At 40.6% G+C, this 20376-nt stretch overlaps 1 protein-coding gene across 1 annotated transcript in view; it reads left to right on the plus strand.

Moving 5' to 3' along the window:
* The window catches only part of GTF2F2 (general transcription factor IIF subunit 2), a 138269-nt gene that overhangs the window by 21297 nt on the left and 96596 nt on the right, over positions 1–20376 (plus strand). Inside the window, exons 3-4 of the mRNA XM_070380272.1 lie at positions 1734–1752; positions 2947–3091. Coding sequence (XP_070236373.1) covers positions 1734–1752; positions 2947–3091 — 164 coding nt within the window. The remainder of the gene's footprint in view (positions 1–1733; positions 1753–2946; positions 3092–20376) is intronic.

The following is a 20376-nucleotide window of genomic DNA, read 5'->3' on the forward strand; positions in this document are numbered from 1 at the left end:
GAATAAAGTCTGTGCTGTGATATTAGAGATCATTTATGGTCTGGTTCCATTTTTCCTTTGTAGTTCATCTCCTACTATTCCTTATTTTGTACTTTCCCTCACAGCCAAATCTGATCACATTTTTCTGATCAGACTCTTCCATGACTTTGCATAGCTCTTTACTTTTGATACTAGTTCAAAAGTTGCCTCTTGCTGAGCCAATACTTACCTCTTAAAATAGAAGAGATGGTGTTCTCCTGTCTGATCCTGGCATATTGTGGCTCTCTTAATTAAAGTTTATTTCATTTTATGGTTATGGATTTAGCTTTTGTATCTTCTGCTGGCTAGCAAAGGGGCCCTGCACTCAGTACTTTGCATATGACAGGTATTTAATACATATTTGTTTTTTTTTAATTAGGCTATTATTAGGGAGTACATTGATCCCATATTGGTAAAAAAACAATTTAAAAACATGTAATTCAAGTAAATAAAAAATAGTATGGGACTTCTCTGGTGATATAGTGGATAGGAGTCTGCCTGCCAATGCAGGGGACACAGGTTCAATCCCTGGGCCAGGCAGAATCCACATGCTGAGGAGCAGCTGAGCCTGTGAGCCGCCCCTACTGAGGCCACATGCTGCAACTACGGAAGCCCGTATACCTCGAGCCTGTGCTCTGCAACGAGAAGCCACTGTGCTGAGGGGCTCCGCACACCACAGCTAGAGTAGCCCCTGCTGTCTGCAACCAGAGAAGGCCTGTACACAGCAAGGAAGACTCAGTGCACCCAAAAATTAAAAGCAAATTATGAAAAAAGATAGTAGAGAAGGATATTTACTGTAGCTAATAGTAGAAGATGTTAGCAGTAGAATCTTGGCTAATTTAAAATTTTTTTTGGCTTGTCTGTAATAAAATTATTTCTGTATGAGCATATTATTTAATAGCAGAGAAGATTGCTTATAATTTTAAAATAATAATTTTTGATCTTTAAAATTTTGTTAAGTAAATGAAACTTCTTTAGCTGGACAAAATAAATAGTAAAATTTGTTGAAGTTCTCTATCTGGTATTAAACATGCCATTCACATGCTGCTGAATGCTAAAAATACTCAAAAGTTAAAATAAGAATTGTAATAAGATCGTTATTTGGCTAAAATATTATTAGGGCAGGTTGTTATAGTGTTAAGAGACACGAACTTATAACATCTAAAATATTCATTGGTGGGACTTCCCTGGCAGTTCAGTGGTTAAGCCTCCATGCTTCCACTGCAGGGGACTCAGGTCTGATCCCTGGTCAGGGAACTAAGAACCTGCTTGCAGTGCAGTGCGGTCAAAAAACAAAATGAAATATTCGCGTGGGATTAATGTGAATTTTTTTCTCCTATAGGATTATAAATAGAATAGTTAGGAGAACTAAGAGAAAGTGAAGTTGCTCAATCATGTCCGACTCTTTGTGACCCCATGGACTGTAGCCTACCAGGCTCCTCTGTCCATGGGATTTTCCAGGCAATAGTACTGGAGTGGATTGCCATTTCCTTCTCCAGGGGATCTTCCCGACCCAGGGATCGAAGCCAGGTCTCCCGCATTGTAGACAGACGCTTTACCGTCTGAGCCACCAGGGAAGTCCTAATATTAATCTCTGTAAATGTAATATTTTAATGTACATATGAAGTTGTGTTTCCTTTATTAATAGTTCTTAGCTTACATTTGGAAAAAACATGAAATTAAATAATTGAAATGTTTTCTTTTCTCTCTTTCAGAAATCAAGGAAGGACCGAGGTAAGATTATTTCTATGGAAATTTTATTTAAAACATGAGATTATTTTACTATGCATTAGGGTTAGTAAAAAGAGGGTAGTGTTTGCTCTGGAAAACTCCACATGAAACTGGTGGCTGGTCAGGAAAACATAGTAGAGTGTAAATGCCGCTCTTGTGTGGGTGAATAGGCTCCTTTCTAGTTGCTCATACTTAGCATTTTTCTACTTTGACTTAAATATCCCCTCTCTTAGTACTATGAAAACTAGTATTGCTTCAGTAATACTTTAACATTATTTCAGAGTGGCAAATGTATTTGACACAGATTTTTGAAGGCCTTAGATTTTGACCCATTGAGTCTAGGACATAATTTGTGGTACCTGTCACATACTAGAGAGATACTTAAATAATACTTCCTAATCTTTCTGTGTGATTGAGAGATCAGCACTTTATAAATCCCTTTGATGAAAAATGTGGGGAGATATGGTAAAAAGCATTTTGAAAGATTGGGTCTTTCAAAAAAGACCTACTGGGTCTTTTCATTCTAAACCTCAATATTGAGTTATCCTTATACATATTTAGTTGTATTTGTTGAAATATTTGAAAGTAAAACAGCACCATGTACTCATATGGTAGTCATTGGATCTAAAAAAGAAAGCCATCCTCTGCTTATGGGAGTGTTTAAGCTTTCTGAGTAAATAGATCTCTTCCCCCTGCTTCAAGCAGTTGCTTTCTTAATACTTACTGTTCACTCATTCAGCAAATATTGGTTTTCTTCTGTGTGCCGGGCATTTTGCTCGGACATGGGTAGATGAACAAATGGATGGATGGATAGTTCTGTTTGTATATCCATCCATCCACCTAATATTTATTTAATGTATTTACGGGTATAAATATAACAAGACATGGTTCCTTGACCGCAGATACCTTAGGGAAACAAGTTACTTCTGTTTTACAAATAGAATTTTTTCAGCCGTAGACTAGAGGAAACATTTGAAAGCTATCTTTATAATGGTATATTAACCCCATTGTTCAGACAAATAGGAATAGATTTATGACTAATTATTAAAGCTTATTTGATAAAATTTTTTAAAAGTGCTTCATAAAATGATTGGAAAAGATTCACATTAAAATATTTGATTTATAGTCACAGTTTCTGTACAGATACTTTGAATACAAAAGTATATTGTAATAAGCTTTCGTTAATGTGTCTACTAGGTTTCATTTACTTTGAATGAGGATCTTGCAAATATTCATGATATTGGTGGAAAACCGGCTTCAGTCAGTGCTCCTAGAGAACATCCATTTGTCTTACAAAGTGTCGGAGGACAGACATTAACCGTGTTCACTGAGAGCTCCTCAGGTGAGTGGGCGTAGAATCATTTAAATGCAATTCCTGGACTTGTTGTGTAGATTATCTCTCTCCACACACTCTCGAAGGTCATTACCAGGGCTGTTCCACCTATGGTTCTGTCTACCTCTAATTCACATCATGGTACTTCTCTGCTCGGTGCTCGAAGTCCTTTCCTGTGATTGATGAATTTTTGACTGTTACTGGAAGGGTTTAATTTCCATTTGGGGCATGAAGAAATAGAACAAAGCAGATGGAAGAGTGTGGTGCATCAAGCTGTCTTCTAGGATGTTGAGGAAACAGTATTATGAGTTTTGCCAAGATAAGGTCATCCTTGCCTGTTTTGGTAAATTGATATTCAGCAACTGTAAATTGTGTTTTAAAATATACTGCTTAACTCTAGGGAGTATTTAGTCAAAATATAGGAAATACTTTGGCTCTTGTGCGCTTTCTGTATTTCTTAATGCATAGGGATTGACTTCTTTTAATTGGTATCGACTTCTAAGAAGCTTTGCATGGTTTTAAATTTTGTTTGTTTGCTCTTAAATGTTTTAATAGCTCAGTAAAAGGGGAGCAGGTGTTTCAGTTTGTGAATTAAATATAGAGGGGACTTTTTTGGTGGCGTATGTAAGAGTATATGTTCATTTTCATTGTTTCTTGGTTTTTAAGCTTCACTGAATTTGCAATACTACTAGTAAAGCAACAGGCTACCTCATTTTAACAGAACTAATTTCTCATACCTAATTCAGAAAGTTTATTTGGTTGTATAAAAGAAAAACATGCATGGTTTGTTGTATTTTCATTAAACATTACAAAGAAAGGTATAAGAAATTATATGTTAAGAACATTATTGTTTTAACAGAATATACAGTTGATCCTTGAAAAATGGGAAGGTTAAGGACACAAACACTCACAGTTGAAAACACAGGTATAGTTTACAGTGGGCTCTTCGTGTCCAGGGTTCCTCCATGTTTGTAATTGTGTGTGCTCGAAGTCAGCAAGTATAGATTGAATAGTACTGTGGTTTTTACCATTGAGAAAAATCCGCATTTAAGTAGACCCTTGAAGTTCAAACCCATGTTCTTCAAGGGTCAGCTGTACTCCAGCAAAGTTTCGTGGTGTCGTAGATTGCCAATATCTGCATAAACTGATGTCAGAAAATCATTGGGGTTTTTTTTCCCCTTGGATGTAGAATTTAAAAAGTGGTAAATTGTAAATTTTCTGTCATGTGGTTTAAAGTTAAGGAAGGTGGAATTGTTATTTACTCAATTGTGTCCAGATCTTTGGGAGCTCATGGACTGTAGCCCACCAGGCTCCTCTGTCCATGGAATTCTCCAGGCAAGAATACTGGAGTGGGTTGGCATTCCTTTCTCCCAGGGATCAAACCTTGGTCTCCTGCGCTGCAGGCAGATTCTGTACCATCAGCCACCAGGGTTTGTTTTATTTCATTATTCTGTTGCCATAATTTTCAGTGTAATATTGCTGGAAGTAGAGAACGTTAAACATATGCATTTTCTCCTGGAGAAGATTCAGCCATTCAACAAATATTTATTGTGTGGTACGTTGTGCAGGGCACAACATAGGCACAATTAGTCTACCAACTGGTTGGATTTAATAAGACCTGTCGAACCTGTGAGGTTTCCTCTACCTCTATGGTTGTTCCTGGAGTGGAAGAGGCGTGGCACCAAAATGATAAAAAGGAAGCAGTCTGAAAAAAAAGCCTGAGGTGGGGAAACTTGTAATTCCTTGGTAGAAAAAGGCACCCTGTTTCAGATTTTTTACCTTTTATCAGGTTGGTGGTTTTTCTGAAGTATAACTCATCGCTGGTACTTACACAAAAGACGGTGATTTAGAAAGCTGAGGTTTGTTATCGTCAAAATTAATCTTTCGTATTTAATCTTGTAAATCCTTTCGGTAGTGTTGTGCTCTTTCTGAACATGTTGTATTCACATTTGGGGTTACAGTGTACTCCAAAGTGAATATGGCTTTATGAGGATTATCTTGCCGGGAATATGGAAAAGGATCAAGATTGTCCTTCTTCTGGAGTTTGTACAGTATGTTCTTTGTAGAACTGTGATAATGCAAGTGAGGTCTATGTTGCCGTTAGATGGTGCACACTCCAAGGCAAGTCTTTGGTGCCTAATGTCATTTGTTCTGTCTCATGTCATTGTTCCCTAACTCTCTTTGCACCTTTCTTTTTTTCTATGTATACTTTTTATTTTATTTGGCTGCATTGGGTCTTAGTTACAGCGTGTGGGGTCTAGTTCCCTGACCAGGAGTCTAACCTGGACCCTCTCTATTGGGAGCACAGTGTCTCAGCCACTGGACCACCAGGGAAGTCCCTCTTTGCATCTTTCCGTGGTTTAATTTCCTTGAGGACAAGGGTGGAAGCTGGAGGCTATTGTAGTAATCCGGGGAAGGCATGACAGAGATTTGATCAGCGTGGTAACAGTGACAAAGGTCTAGTCTCTCACCTGATATCCCATCCCATCCTTCGTTGTCTTAACAGACAATCCACTTGGATTTCTCATCACCTGAAATGCAGAAGATACAAAATCAGATTGACTTCTTCATTCCTTTATTCTCCACATGTCCGTATCTCTGTCAGTGATACATCGTTCTTCTGTTCTGAGCCTCCTCTGACTCTCACATTCAGTCAGTTGCTTATTAGGTTATTTCTATAGTAGAAATACACATTTCCTTCTTGTTTTTCTTTTTTTTTTTAATATTCGTTTTTATTCATTTGGTTCTGCCAGGTCTTAACTGCGGCTCGTGCCTGTGGTATCTGGTTCCCTGACGAGGCACTGAACTTGATCCCCCTCCATTGAGAGTGCGGAGTCTTAGCCGCTGAATCACCAGGCATGAACCACGTACACATTTCTTGATACCGTTTAACCGACTGTCCTCTGAACACTTCAGCCGTCCTCTCTACCCTCCAAGCTGCTAGAATCCCTTCTCCCTCCCCAGAGCCTCCCGACACTGCTGCCTCTCCTTCTTCCCTTATTTTTCTCTGCCAGGGATTTGTTTGCTTTTTATAGTCGTAACCAGCTTTCCCTTTATGACTCCAGTCTTTGTTGATTCTTCCTTCATCTAGACTTTTATGGCAGTAAGGTTTGTATTACTCACTTTGTCCCTGAATTAAACCTTATGGGCAGGGGACCATGTCTCATGCTTATTGCCAGAATGTCTCATATAGGACTGAACACAGCACTTGGGCTCGCTAAAGCAAATACGTATTGAAATAGTTGATTTTCTCCTAAGTATTACTGGTATTCTAAAGGTACTCCTTAGACTGGTTTTAACTGATATGGCTTGTTAGTGACAAAGGGTAGATTTTCTTATTTCAAAGTTAAGTCTTAAGAACCTTGAGATTCAAAATTGAATATTAAATTCCTTTGTTCCCTACGTTATTTCTTGCTCATTATATTTTTATTCTGGCACGAATGATTCTTTTACTTTTTCTTTGCCAGTCAGATTAGTTCAGTGCTGTGTGATGTGACACTTGGTTGACCACTAGACACGTTATCATAGTGCTTGGTGCATTTCCTGTGTGCTGAGAATCAGTTATATAATTTTCAGAGGTTTGAATTAAGCTTTATGTGTATCTGTGTGTGCTTTACAGCATTCAAACTACAGCTGTTTTCTTCTGTTGAATTTTTTTCTTATCACTGCTTTTACATGATTTTTGCTGTTGTGTAAATTATCACCGTCTGCATATTGCTAGTTGCCATTGCAGTAGAACTCTGAGGTTTTTTTTTTAAGTATAGTTGATTTACAGTGTTGTGTTAATTTACAATGTTGTGTGTTAATTTCTGCCGTACAGCAAATGATTCAGTTATATACACATACATTCTTTTAAAAATTCTTTTGGTTTATGGTTTATCATAGCTGCATGTGCTGTACAGTCAGACCTTGTTTATCACTTCTATGTATAATGGTTTTCTGTGTCTGTGAGTCTCTCTCTGTTTTGTACATAAGTACCGTATTTTTAGATTTCACGTATAAATGATACCAGGTGACATTTGTCTTTGACCTGCTTCACTTAGTCTGATAATCTTTAAGTCCATCTGCGTTGCTGCAACTGGCATTATTCCATTCTTTTGGGGCTGAGTGGTATTCCACTGTGCATGTGTAAATGCTGCATCGTCTTCCTCCATCCGCTGGTGGACATTCAGGTTGTCTCCATGTCTTGGCTATTGTGAGTAGTGCTGCTCATAACTATTTGGTTTAGGAAAATTGAAGGAACTTTTTGTTAATGTTTACATCTTTTTTGTCATTAAGCAGTGATAGTTAACAAACGGACAACCTATTGTACACTTATTTTGTCCACTGTGTTGAGTACTCCTTAGCAACTGTTTCACACAACAAGCCTATGAGGTGGAAACCACTGTCATTTAACTGATGAGAGAAACAGGCTTACTTAGGATATAATTTGACCAACATGCAGCTGGTAGACCTGTGCCCTTAATCATCATACTGGTGGTTTTCAGAGGGTAGGTGCAAAATTAATTTTGTGAGTAACTGACAGCATTGAAAAAAAGAAAGAAATTGGGAGGAAAATGAACTTTTATATTTGGGAACATTTCAAACACATGCTGAAGTAGAATAATATAAACTCACCCAGCTTTTTTAAGGTGCTGTTGGTGATTAAGAGGGGCTTCCCAGGTGACTCGGTGGTAAGGAATCCACCTGCCAAGCAGGAGGTGTGGGTTTAATCCCTGGGTCGGGGTGATCCCCTGGAGAAGGGAATGGCAACCCACTCCAGCATTCTTGCCTGGGAAATCCCATGGACAGAGGAGCCTGGCAGGCTACAGTCCCTGGGGTTGCAAAGAGTCAGACACGACTTAGGGACTAAACAGCAGCAGCAGTGATTAAAAACAAATTACTTTTGTAAAAAGATAGTTCCCTTTTTTCAAATATGTTTGTACCCCTCATTGTCCTGCTGCATTTTATTTCTAAGCCTTTATAAAGTCTATAAATCACTGTGATTTTATCTAAATGATACATTGCTTCACTTATTATAAACCTCAGTTCCTTTGTAAATTGCCTATTGGGTTTGTCCTGCAGAAACAAAAATAATCTGTCTGATCATTGTCTGCAAATTATGAGTATGTTTTTAACCTGCCACTTTCCATATACAAAGCTGTGTTTATATATTATGTAGTGCAGTGATTTCCACCTGGGAGGCTGCTTTGCATCATCTAGAGACATTTTTGAGGACTTACTTCCTTGGTGGCTCAGTGGTAAAGAATCCACGTGCCAGTACAGGAGCTGCAGGAGACTTGGGTTCAGTCCCTGGGTCAGGATGTCCCCCTGGCGATCGAACTGGCAACCCACTTCAGTAGTCTTGTGGAGAATCCCATGGACAGAGGAGCCTGGCTAGCTACAGTCCATGGGGTCACAATGAGTTGAACATGACTGAGTGACTTGAGCACACACACAGAGACATTTTTGACTGTCACCCTGGGTGCGTGTTCCTGGCATGGAATAATTGGGGGTGTCATCAAACAGCCTGCTGTGCACACAAACAGCTCCTTGTAGCACAGAACTGTCCAGCCCAAAATGTCAGTAGTGCCAAGGATGAGAAACCCTCCTCTTGTAGAAAAGAAGGTGTTATTATAAGTGGACCACCTATTTGGTATAACTACTGGTGAGATTAAAGTTATAAAATAAAAATGTTTTTTTTTTTTTGACGGAGCCAACGGGAGTGATGAGAACCTGTTCACCTCCCCAGTAGCTGGTTTTTTTGTTCTCCTGTTCTTCCCCTGCCCCTCCTCCTGCTGCTGTTTTTATTCCTTTTGACTTATCAGAAGAAATTTCTGTGCTTTTAGGGGACTGCTCTTGAGGTTTTAGCTTAACTTTTAGTTGGAGCATTTATTCTGTTTACATTTAAGATAACTGTCAGTGTGTGTATTCCTATTGCCGTTTTCTTAATTGTTTGGGGTTTGTTTCTGTAGGTCTTTTTCCCCCTTCCTCTTTCTTTCTCATCTCTTGTGTTTCCCACCTAGAGAAGTTCCTTTAGCTTTGTTGTGAAACTGGATTGGTGGTGCTGTGTTCTCTCAGCTTCTGCTTGTCTGTAAAGCTTTTGATTTCCCCATGGAATCTGAATTGAGAGCCTTGTGGGTTGATTGCTCTTGGTTGTAGGTTTTTCGCTTTCAGCACTTTAAATATATCCTGCCACTCCCTTCTGGCCTGCAGCTTAACTTTTCATTGTGGAAAAAAAATTTAAGCATATGCGAAAGTAGAGAAATAGTATAGTGAAACTCCATGTGCCTGTCATCTAACTTCGGACTTCAGCATTTGGTTGGTCTTGTTTCAGCTCTTGCCCAGCCACTGTTCTTTGTACCTCACAGGGTCATTTTAAAGACAGCCTCACACAACATATCATTCCACCCTTAAATTCTTAGTACAAGTCTCCATAAGGATTCCTTTTTTAAAGATACATAAGCACAGTACTGTTACGGTACCTAAAAAAAATGGGCATTAATTGCAAAATACCATCATAGATGTCACCAGTGGAGACTGTTTAATGCTCTTGATTAATCGTCTTTCTTGATTTTTTTTCCCCCTCTTTATGTTGTGTTTTCTGATTTATGGTTCAGCTGTATGTGAAATCACAGTGGTTTGCAATTTTATAGCCTACGTTATCCACTTGAACAGGTACCACTGGAGAAAATACAATTCATCAAGTCATTTGTATTACTGCGAAGGCATGGAGCAATCTTTCTGCAAAACTGTTTGAGGAATTTGGCTGACAAAGAAGTGACAGAATAGAAAATCATTTTTAGAGCTGTATGTACCAAGGCACCGATGTGAAATTTGTAACACTGTTGGAGGGGAAAATACTTAAGCGATGTTTACTGAATGTTATGCATTATTCTCAGATTGCATAAAATGTTAACAAATACATACATTTAGAAACAAAAAGATCTTGTCAATGCAATATGACCAAACTCTAAAGAAATAGAGGGCTTGTAAAAGAAAAGCTAACAATAAAATAGAAGCAGTATAAGAATTTATATGATGACCAGACTAAAAGTGTTACTAATTCAATATGGTTTCTTTGAGTGGGGAATGTACTAGTGTATCTCGGTAAAGCAGTAGGGACATACAGTTTGTATATAAAGCTCAATTTAAAATGTTACTTTCTTGTTTATTTCTTTAAGCATAATTTTACTTATTCCCTCGCTGGCTGTGCTGGGTCCGTGTTGCTGTGCGGGCTTTCCTCTAGCTGCGGGCAAGCAGGGGGCTGCTGTCCAGTCATGGTACGCAAGCTTCTGTCTGTGGTGGCTTCTCTTGGTGCGGGGCACAGGCTTCAGGGCACGCGGGCCCCAGTAGCTGGGCTCCCAGGCTCTAGAGCACAGGCTCACTAGTTGGAGTGCGTTTGCGTAGTTGCTCTGAGGCACGTGGGATCTTCCCGGATCAGGGATAGAACCCGGGTCTCCTGCACTGGCAGGTGGATTCTTTATCACTGAGCCACCAGGGAAGCCCTGGAATGTTAATTTCTTGAAAAATTAAAGAAATTGATCACAAAGAATAGAGAAACCAATTTCATCTAGGTCGAATTTAAGTTTAAAATAAACCTCTTGAAAGTTAGGTCAGTTTATTTGTCTTTAATGCAAAATGACTTAGTAAACGTTTTAAAATTCTGGAATAAAACCTCATTCCTCCATGTTTATACCAACTTGTTAGAAATAGGCAGCTGTGGCCTGGCCAGAGGTGAAGCACTGATAGAGAGCCAGTGTGCTTTTTGAAAGACTGTTTGAAAGGAAATTCAGCTGAAGCCTTCTTTAAAAATTTATTTTAAGGACCGTGTGTGTGTGTGTCAGTCGCCAGTCTCTTGCTTGTACTGTGTCATTAGCTGTTCCAGAAGAAGAGGGTTGGGGAGCCCTGCAGACACATACTGTTTTCACATTTTTTTCCTTTTCCTTTAAAAGAGCTTTTCTGGAGAATATTTTATGGTTGGAAGTTGTAGCCTTCTCCTGCTCACAGAGAAAAAAGCACACCACCCAGGGTTATTTACAGCTTTGGTTTCTTTTCTGTAACTACACACAACTTCATGACTGTGAGGATTTGGTAGATTTTTTTCTTACTTTGTAACTTGTTATGTATCACAGCTAAACAGTTTTTTGAGAAGAGCCCCTATATTGTTCAGCAAAGGAAAAATATCCAGTGATTTGGAGCGGTTCTCAATCTCTTTTCTGTGTCTTCTAGGTGAAGGGTGATGTTCCTTACATTCCCAAGTTAGGGACAGATTGCTGTGGTTTAGGAATTGTGGCATATGTGTCATAGATGCTCTGGGTGCTCCCCCAACCCCACGACCCGTCAGCCCTGGCCGTTCTGGGCACACTGGCCAGTGTCTAAACCTCAGCATCTCTCTGTGTCTCTGCTGGCCGGGAGGGTGGGTCAGAAATGACAGGGTGTCAACCCGCACTCTGGGAGCCAGTATTGGAAAGGACTGGGTGAGTGAACACCCAGCCCGCTTAGTGCCCAGGTAGGGTAACCCCAGGCACGCGCCCTGCGCTGTCTCACAGAGTTCTTCCGCACGGCGGCCACACCCGTCCTCAGTGCTGTGCAACTGGTACCTGTTTTCTAGATGCACCTCTTCAACGACTTCTTTCCCCTTCCTGTCTCTTTTCTTCAGTCCTCTTCCAGTGTTTCCTGGGATCACCTGACCAGCAAACTACTTGGAAGCCTTTGGAGCTTCTGGAGGAAATAGTAACCAAGATACTAACCAAGATAGAGATAGTAAACTGTAGCTCTCTCTTTATTCGAGAACTGAAAATGATGTCTTTATAGGGGTTACTTGGCACCACCCCCCTGCTTTGACCGTGCTGCTCGGTTTATGGGATCTTAGTTCTCTGATCAAGGATTGAACCCATGCCCTCAACAGGGAAAGCCTGGACTCCTAACCACTGGACCACCAGGGAATTCCCTGGCGCACATGCCTTTTTAAAAAATCATGGACCAAATGTGGTATTATAATCCTTTTTAAATTAATATCATACTTCGCAACTGACCATGTATACTCACACTAGTATTTTTGTGAGAGTTCTGGTGTGTTCTCTGATCCTCAGCCCTCTCTCTTGGAGGGTCTGTGCATCCGAGAGATTTTAGACCCTAGTGTGTTTCCTGGGGACACCACACATGAAGCAGACTCCAGTCGGCCCAGATGTCCCAAGGCTGAGGTTCAGGAAGGTTTTACCCAGGAAGTCGAGGTGCGCTTTCTGGCCACATCAGTTTTCCCGTGGCTGTGTCACTGCCTCTAATCACCGCCTGTTTCTGCTGCTGTCCCCGTCAGTGCCGGCCGCCAGTCTGGCCACTGTCATCTCCCTCGCCTGCCTCTGCTCCACCAGGGTGACGGTCACGCTGCTGTTGCCTCCACTCGGCTTCTACCCCATCTCCCCGCAGGCCCCGGGGATTCTGTGCTGCTCACCCCTGCCCTTCTCTTCACCGGGACTCTTCTACTTCCCCTCTGAGCTGTGGTTGTGATGCTGGTAAAGTTTGCTCAGGTGCTGCTGCCTCGCCTCTGTTTTGGATTTCAGCACCCAGTTTTTCATTTATGCAGTTTCTCTGTATTCTCCAGCTTTTTGAAATAACTACTTCAAAGCCACAGACCTTTCCCATTAGAATATAATTTACTCAGGAAGACAGTTGCAAGGGAAAAACAATACACAGTATCTCATTATCGGAAAAAAACTATCATTTGTTGGGGACAATTTTATTTCAAGACTGTACAATTCATGAAAAGTAATTCAAATAAATTAACTGCATCACTGATTCAGCTGGCATTCACTTTCCACCAAAGCCTGTACTTGCTTCAAAGTCTTGTCAGAAAAGAATATTAAAAGATGTCAAGTGGGAGAAAGAGAAATTAATTGGAGCCTGTGTGATAACTTCACCAGACTATGTGTCTCACAAAGATAACCACAGTCTCTCTGTTTAAAAAAAAAAAAAAAAAAAAGGAAGAAAAGAAAGATAAATAAATAAAATACTGGAACCATGACCCATGACTCTGGTTGATTTCTTAACATGTTATTAGTCGTTTAGAAGTTTAATGTTTCTGATATTGTAGTATTTCTAAATGGTACTGGTTATGTCAAGTAAGACTTATGCTTGAAAGATTAAAAAAAATGTGTATTAGGAAGGAAACAAAGTTACTCAAGATATGCAAGCAATTAGTGTAGACAATTCAGTGTTGAATCTGTGAATTCAAACAGCTTACCTACTAGTGTTTTCTGTTTTGATCTCAGTTGTGTTTACATGAATATATTCACTTTGTGAAGACTCATCAAAGCTGGAAATTTATGATTTGTGTACTTTGCTTCATTAAAAATTTTATTACCAGAGAAGGCAGAAAGCACAAGAAGAAAACACAATTTTCTAAAAAAATCCAGCAGCCAGCTCTCTTGGTTGGTTCAAAAAAGTTAAATCACAGGTGTTAAATCACATTGCGTTAGTTTGCCAGGGCTGCCGTAACAAAATGCCACAGACTGAGTAGCTTAAAAAACACAGTTACTTTCTCACCGTTCTGGAGGCTGGAAGTCCAGGATGAAGGTGCTGGCAGGTTTGATTTCTTCTGAGGCCTCTCTCCTTGGCCTGCTGACGGCTGCCCCCTTACTGCCTCTTCACACGGCCTTCCCTCTGCACACATGCACCCCTGGTGTGTCTCTTTGTGACCATTTCTTGCTGTAAAGACACCAGTCACGTGGCCCACCCTAGCTCTCGAATGCAGTAACTGTGGAGCTGCAGTGTACTGTCTTCGTCTCCGTCTCGGTTTGGTTTCTCCAGAAGCTCACCCTGTGGGTTATGGGACGACACTTGGTCGGGAACCCGAGCATGCCTGCGGCGCAGGGTGATGTCTGCCGCGTGGTTCACGTGTCGCTGAAAAGTAATGTGTACTTGAGTCGGTGGAATCATATTGGCTGAATTTATAGAATTAGGGGTGCCATTTCAATGGCAGTTTTCTCACAGTATTAGTGGAGAGGGAAATGCCTGTCGCCCCAGACCATTTCTGAATGGGAATGTGTGTATGCGTGTGCACGTGCGTGTGCGTGCACGCACGCACATGTGCAGGGTTGTGGTAATGGAACATTGGTTGGAAGAGACCTTATTTCACTAATAGAGGTAATTCTGACATTCAAAGATGGTGGCTCTGCTGCACGGTTAAAAGGAGAGTATACTGATAGAATAAAAAGTCATAGACTGAAGGGGAGTTATAGTCCTAGGCCAAAGGTGTTTTAGGACAAGATATTCAAGGATATATTGGTTCATTATTAAAGTAAAATAGAAACCAGCAAGCTTTGGACTGTTGAAACTGCTACCTCCCAGCTGTGATATCTTTTACCTTGGAAAACATGGCTCTTGTCACCCTTTTTTTGTTTGTTTGCTTTTTAGTTAAATTTCAAAGGTAGAAGAAGAAGTGCTTAAAGATTATCAGGTCCAGCAGTGAACTCACAAATTGCTGTGTGTTACGGCTACTAGGATAGAAAAGCCTGGCAGGCTGCAGTCCACATGATCCCAGAGTTGGACACGACTGAGTGACTAACACACGCACACGGCTACTGAGACACTGCTGGTATGACAATGAACCCACCTGATTTTATTTGGCTAGGTTTTGTTTTTGTTTTTTTAATGAATACTGAGATTTTAGACAAGGCATTTCTTCAGAGGACCAGGATAGTAACCATTATTCCTTATTATACTTAGCTGTTTTGCATAATTATTTTACCTGCCCCATCTCAGAAAACATATGGATTGGAGACTGCCTAATTTTAGTTCAGTCTCTTTTTTTGAGGCAGGGAAATTGTTCTGAATGCCTTTGAGCAGTAGAACTGGAGACCAGTTTTTGTTATTCTGTGTCCATCTCCTTCCTGCCATGGAAAGAAGTGAAGAGATAAGTAAAAAGCCAAGTTGTATATCTTTGGACATAGGACAGAATGATAATAAGCACTGTAGTTTTTGCTCTAGCAGTCTGGATAAAAGTGAAACGTATTTAAGTAATTTGGGAGATCCTGTCAGACTATTCATTTTGCACCTCTGGAGTAAGAAACGCTGTAAATTTTCCTTTGTATCTGAAGTTAGGGGAGATTAAAAGAAAAAATTCCTGGAGAGGGAATCTTAATATTCCTGAAGCTACCAGACCCATCTTAGGGGTGGAATTGTATAGTTTATTTGGCTAGGGAATTAAGAAATTAGACAGTGAAGACTAACAGGGTGTTAATGTAACTGTGACTTAGGGTGAAAAGCACTGTGACTCACTGTCTAAAACATAAGGGTGTGTGCGTGCGCGTGCTCAGTCATGTCTGACTCTGCAGCTCCATGGACTGCAGCCCTCCAGGCTCCTCTGTTCATGGAATCTTTCAGGCAAGAATACTGGAGGGGGTTGCCATTTCCTCCTCCAGGGGATCTTCCTGGTCCAGGAATTGAACCTGCATCTCTTACATCTCCTGCCTTGGCAGGTCATGCTTTACCACTAGCGCCACCCAGGAAGCCCATGTATAGCCTGTAAAAACTCATCATTTGTACACTGCTTCACAGCATACTTTTGCAATACTGTCACATGATCCTCAAGAATGCTGATAGGAAAAATTAATCACCCAAGATGGGTTAAGTGGATTTAATTTGACCACCTACTGTGAGATCATTATTAGACCTGAGCCCTGGGAACGAAATGTTTAGAAAAGACACACAGTTCTTTATAGATGCTAACACAGAGTTAGCGTCTATACAGGAGGTGGCAGGGGTGGTGGCTCACTGGGAACAAAAGAGAAGACGCAGGAAGTTACCCGGGATGACAGAAGCTTCGCCAGGAACCCAGCTTGAGTTAAGACCTGAAGTATTAGTTGGGGTTCTACTTGGGCAAGCGAAGCATGCCTGTTGCCTTCAAGCAGCATGTGTGGAGGGTTGAGAGCAAGATGGGGTTGAAAATTTCCAAGTGTAAAAGGATGAGGCACAGAGTGAGGAGAGTTGGGACTAGGTGTGCATGCCCATCAGAGTGACAGTGGCCTGAGCTCTGATGACGACTGCTTTTCCCTGCTCTGCTAAAGGGAAATGGTAGTTCCTAGAAGTTTGTGAATCCTGGTGAAAATGCTTTGGGATCATTAAAGACTGGTAGCATCCTCATATTTCAGGGGAGTAGGGGCTGTGGTGCAGAGCAGCTTAGACTGAGCAGTGCTATTACAATAAAAGTTTGAATGAAAGAAGGGGAGAAGAGAAGTGATTCAATGCCTAGAATTTGTCAGACATTGTCATTTTCAAACTACTGCACAATTGCACTCATCTCACACGATGGCAAAGTAATGGCTCAAAATTCTCCAAGCCAGGCTTCAACAGTATGTGAACCGTGAACTTCCTGATGTTTAAGCTGGATTTAGAAAAGGCAGAGGAACTAGAGATCAAGTTGCCAACATCTGTTGGATCATCGAAAAAGCAAGAGAGTTCCAGAAAAACATCTATTTCTGCTTTATTGAGTATGCCAAAGCCTTTACCTGTGTGGACCACAGCAAACTGTGGAAAATTCTGAAAGAGATGGGAATACCAGACCACCTGACCTGCCTCTTGAGAAACCTATATGCAGGTCAGGAAGCAACAGTTAGACCTGGACATGGAGCAACAGACTGGTTCCAAATTGGGAAAGGAATACGTCAAGGCTGTATATCGTCACCCTGCTTATTTAATTTATATGCAGAGTACATCATGAGAAATGCTAGGCTGGATGAAGCACAAACTGGAATCAAGATTGCTGGGAGAAATATCAATAACCTCAGGTCTGCAGATAACACCACCCTTATGGCAGTAAGTGAAGAGGAACTAAAGAGCCTCTTGATGAAAGTGAAAGAGGAGAGTGAAAAAGTTGGCTTAAAACTCAACATTCAGAAAACCAAGATCATGGCATCTGGTCGCATCACTTCATGGCAAATAGATGGAGAAACAGTGAGAGACTATTTTCTTGGGCTCCAGGATCACTGCAGATGGTGACTGCAGCCATGAAATTAAAAGACGCTTGCTCCTTGGAAGAAAAGCTATGACCAACCTAGACCAACCTCTGCTTATTGAAAAGCAGAGACATTACTTTGCCAACAAAGGTCCGGCTAGTCAAGGCTATGGTTTTTCCAGTGGTCATGTATGGATGTGAGAGTTGGACTATAAAGAAAGCTGAGCACCGAAGAATTGATGCTTTTGAACTGTGGTGCATTGAAGAAGACACTTGAGAGTCCCTTGGACTGTAAGGAGATCCAACCAGTCCATCCTAAAGGAAATCAGTCCTGAATATTCATTGGAAGGACTGATGCTGAAGCTGAAACTCCAATAGTTTGGCTAGCTGATGCAAAGAACTGACTCATTTGAAAAGACCTTGATGCTAGGAAAGATAGAAGGCAGGAGGTGAAGGGGATGACAGAAGATGAGATGGTTAGATGGCATCACCAACTTGATGGACATGAGTTTGAGTAAGCTCCAGGAATTGGTGATGGACAGGGAAGCCTGGCGTGCTGCAGTCCATGGGGTCACAAAGAGCCCAACACGACTGAGTGACTTAACTGTAATGTAATTCCAAATGGGTTAATCCTTTTAAGGACTACCGTTTTCTCAGGAGAGACGCCATATCATTTTGAAGTTAATTGCCATGCAGCCACAAATATTTTGTGTACATTTCTATTTCATCTTTTTATTGCTAATGCTGAAGTATTGTTCAAAAGACAGCTGTTAACTTTCTTCAAGTGTTTCATTCATTCACGAATAGTGGCTGTTTTCGGTATTATCTCTCATTACTTTTATTCAATACAGTACACAGTACTTATACTGTAGCACTTGAATATTTATCATTCTAAAGTTTAATTTGCTTTGAGTACTTTTGTGAAGGATTTCACATTTTATGATCATTTGTTTTACACAGTTACCCTCCAGTGAAAAGAATTTGCTTTACTAGTGCTTTGCTCTTTGAGGTCTTTCTTAGTTATGTTAATCACTAACTCTATTTGAAACCAGTTTTTAATTGTCTTGGTTAACATACTGTCTAATCGACTATGCAGATTGTTCCCTGAGTATAGTAATGTTTTATGAATAGTAAAAAACACATTTAATCTGCTTTAGATCTAACTAGATGATACATATTTGATACAAGTTGGTAAGAATTTCCATTTTAAAACACTGCCTTATTGTGGAGGATACTACAGTGCTGTCTAAACTGTGTATGAATTTAGATTTATTTGAAAGTCAATGGAACCATTTCTGCAGAACCATAGATATCTTTGTAAAACTGATTTTGTAGTATTTTAAAACAGTTCTTTGGAAGTTTGGTGCTTAAGGTTATATTTTTATTTATTTCTTTTTTCTGAGATGATTAATATACTGTCATCATAAGAGTTTGTCTAAAAACCTCCAGAACTAACCATGGGGCAATTGGATATCTGTCAGTACCAGGTAGGGAGGGTGGGACAGAAGTGAAAAATGTGTACCTTAATTGTATTCTCGACTCCTTCGTTTGATTTTTCCTTCTTCCCCAAGGTATATGGTCCACTAAGTCTACATTAAGTGATGTGTGGCCTGTTTATCCAGGATTCTTAGTAATAATGGAATTGGACAAACCAATGGCACCCCACTCCAGTACTCTTGCCTGGAAAATCCTATGGACAGAGGAGCCTGGTGGGCTGCAGTCCATGGGGTCGCTAAGAGTTGGACAAGACTCAGTGACTTCACTTTGACTTTTCACTTTCATGCATTGGAGAAGGAAATGGCAACCCACTCCAGTGTTCTTGCCTGGAGAATCCCAGGGACGGGGGAGCCTCATGGGCTGCCGTCTATGGGGTCGCACAGAGTCGGACACGACTGAAGCGACTTAGCAGCAGCAGCAGCAGATGTCCAAAAACAAGTTAACTGGTGAAGTAAATTATGACATCATGTATTAGAATATAATTACTGATTTGCTTTTAGAAAATTGCTGTCTGCTGCGCCACCAGAAAGTCCATGTTTTTTTTTTTTTTTTTTTAATGGAAAATTTCAAACATAGTGAAAGTGAGGTCGCTCAGTCATGTCCGACTCTTTGTTTGCCATCCTGTGGATTGTAGCCCGCCAGGCTCCTCCATCCATGGGATTTTCCAGGCAAGAATACTGGAGTAGGTTGCCATTTTCTTCTCCAGGGGATCTTTCCGACCCAGGGATCGAACTCAGGTCTCCCACATTGCGAGCAGACATTTTACCCTCTGAGCCACAAGGGAATCCTGGGGTCAAACATAGTAAAGAGAATAATAAAGGAATCTTAATATACTTATTACTCAGCTTCAAAAATTAGCAACAGGGACTTCCTGGTGGTCCAGTGGTTAAGAGTCCACCTGCCAATGCAGGGGACACGGGTCCAGTTCCTGGTCTGGGAAGATCCAACATGCTGTGGGGCTGTTAAGTCCTCATGTCATAACTGCTGAGCCGGCAAGGCCTAGAGGCTGTGGTCTGCAACACGAGGAGCCGCCGCAGGGAGTAGCACCACTGCTAGAGAAGAGGCCCCACTCCCTGCACCAGAGAGCCCACTCACTGCATCAGGGCCCCGTGCAGCCAAAAATAAATTTAAAAACAAGATGTGTGTAAGAACATTGACCACAGCCAGCCAGTCCTGTTACATTTTTATCTCCCTTCCTTACCTCTCTTATCCTCTGCTGGATTACTGCAAAGCAGATCCCAGGTTTATCACTTTATCTGTGCATACATTACGTGTTTGGTCCTCAGATCCTGCTCCTTCTTTAAGGATTGCTATATTCCTTCTTATTTAAAATGATATAAAATAAGAAATAGCTCTGAAGTAAAAAAATTATTGTCTGCTTAAACATTATATTGAATTTCTTAATTTTTAAAATTTCCTATTTTGTTTACAAGTAAATGAGATGTCATTCAGTGGTCTTATAAATGAAGAAGTATTTGTATAATATTGCCTTTTTTAATAGAAGAGCTTTATTGATCTGTAATTCACCTAGTATACAATTTATCCATTTGGAAGGTACAATTTGTTGTTTTTTAGTGTATTTGCAGAGATGTACACCCATCACCAAAACCAGTTTTAGAACATTTTTATCACTTCAGGAAGAAACCCCAATTACCTATATGGGAAAAGAATCTAAAAGAGAGGGAATATATGCATAACTAATACACTTTGCTGTGCAGTAGGAACTAACACAACATTGAAAGTCAGCTGTACTCCAATAACATTTTTTTTATAAAGAAGAAACCCCATACCTATTAGCAGTCACTTGTTATTTTCACTCCAAACCCCCATCCCATCAGATCAGATCAGATCAGTCGCTCAGTCG

This window comes from Bos mutus, chromosome 12 (genome assembly GCF_027580195.1).
Source record: "Bos mutus isolate GX-2022 chromosome 12, NWIPB_WYAK_1.1, whole genome shotgun sequence".
Taxonomy (NCBI): Eukaryota; Metazoa; Chordata; class Mammalia; order Artiodactyla; family Bovidae; genus Bos; species Bos mutus.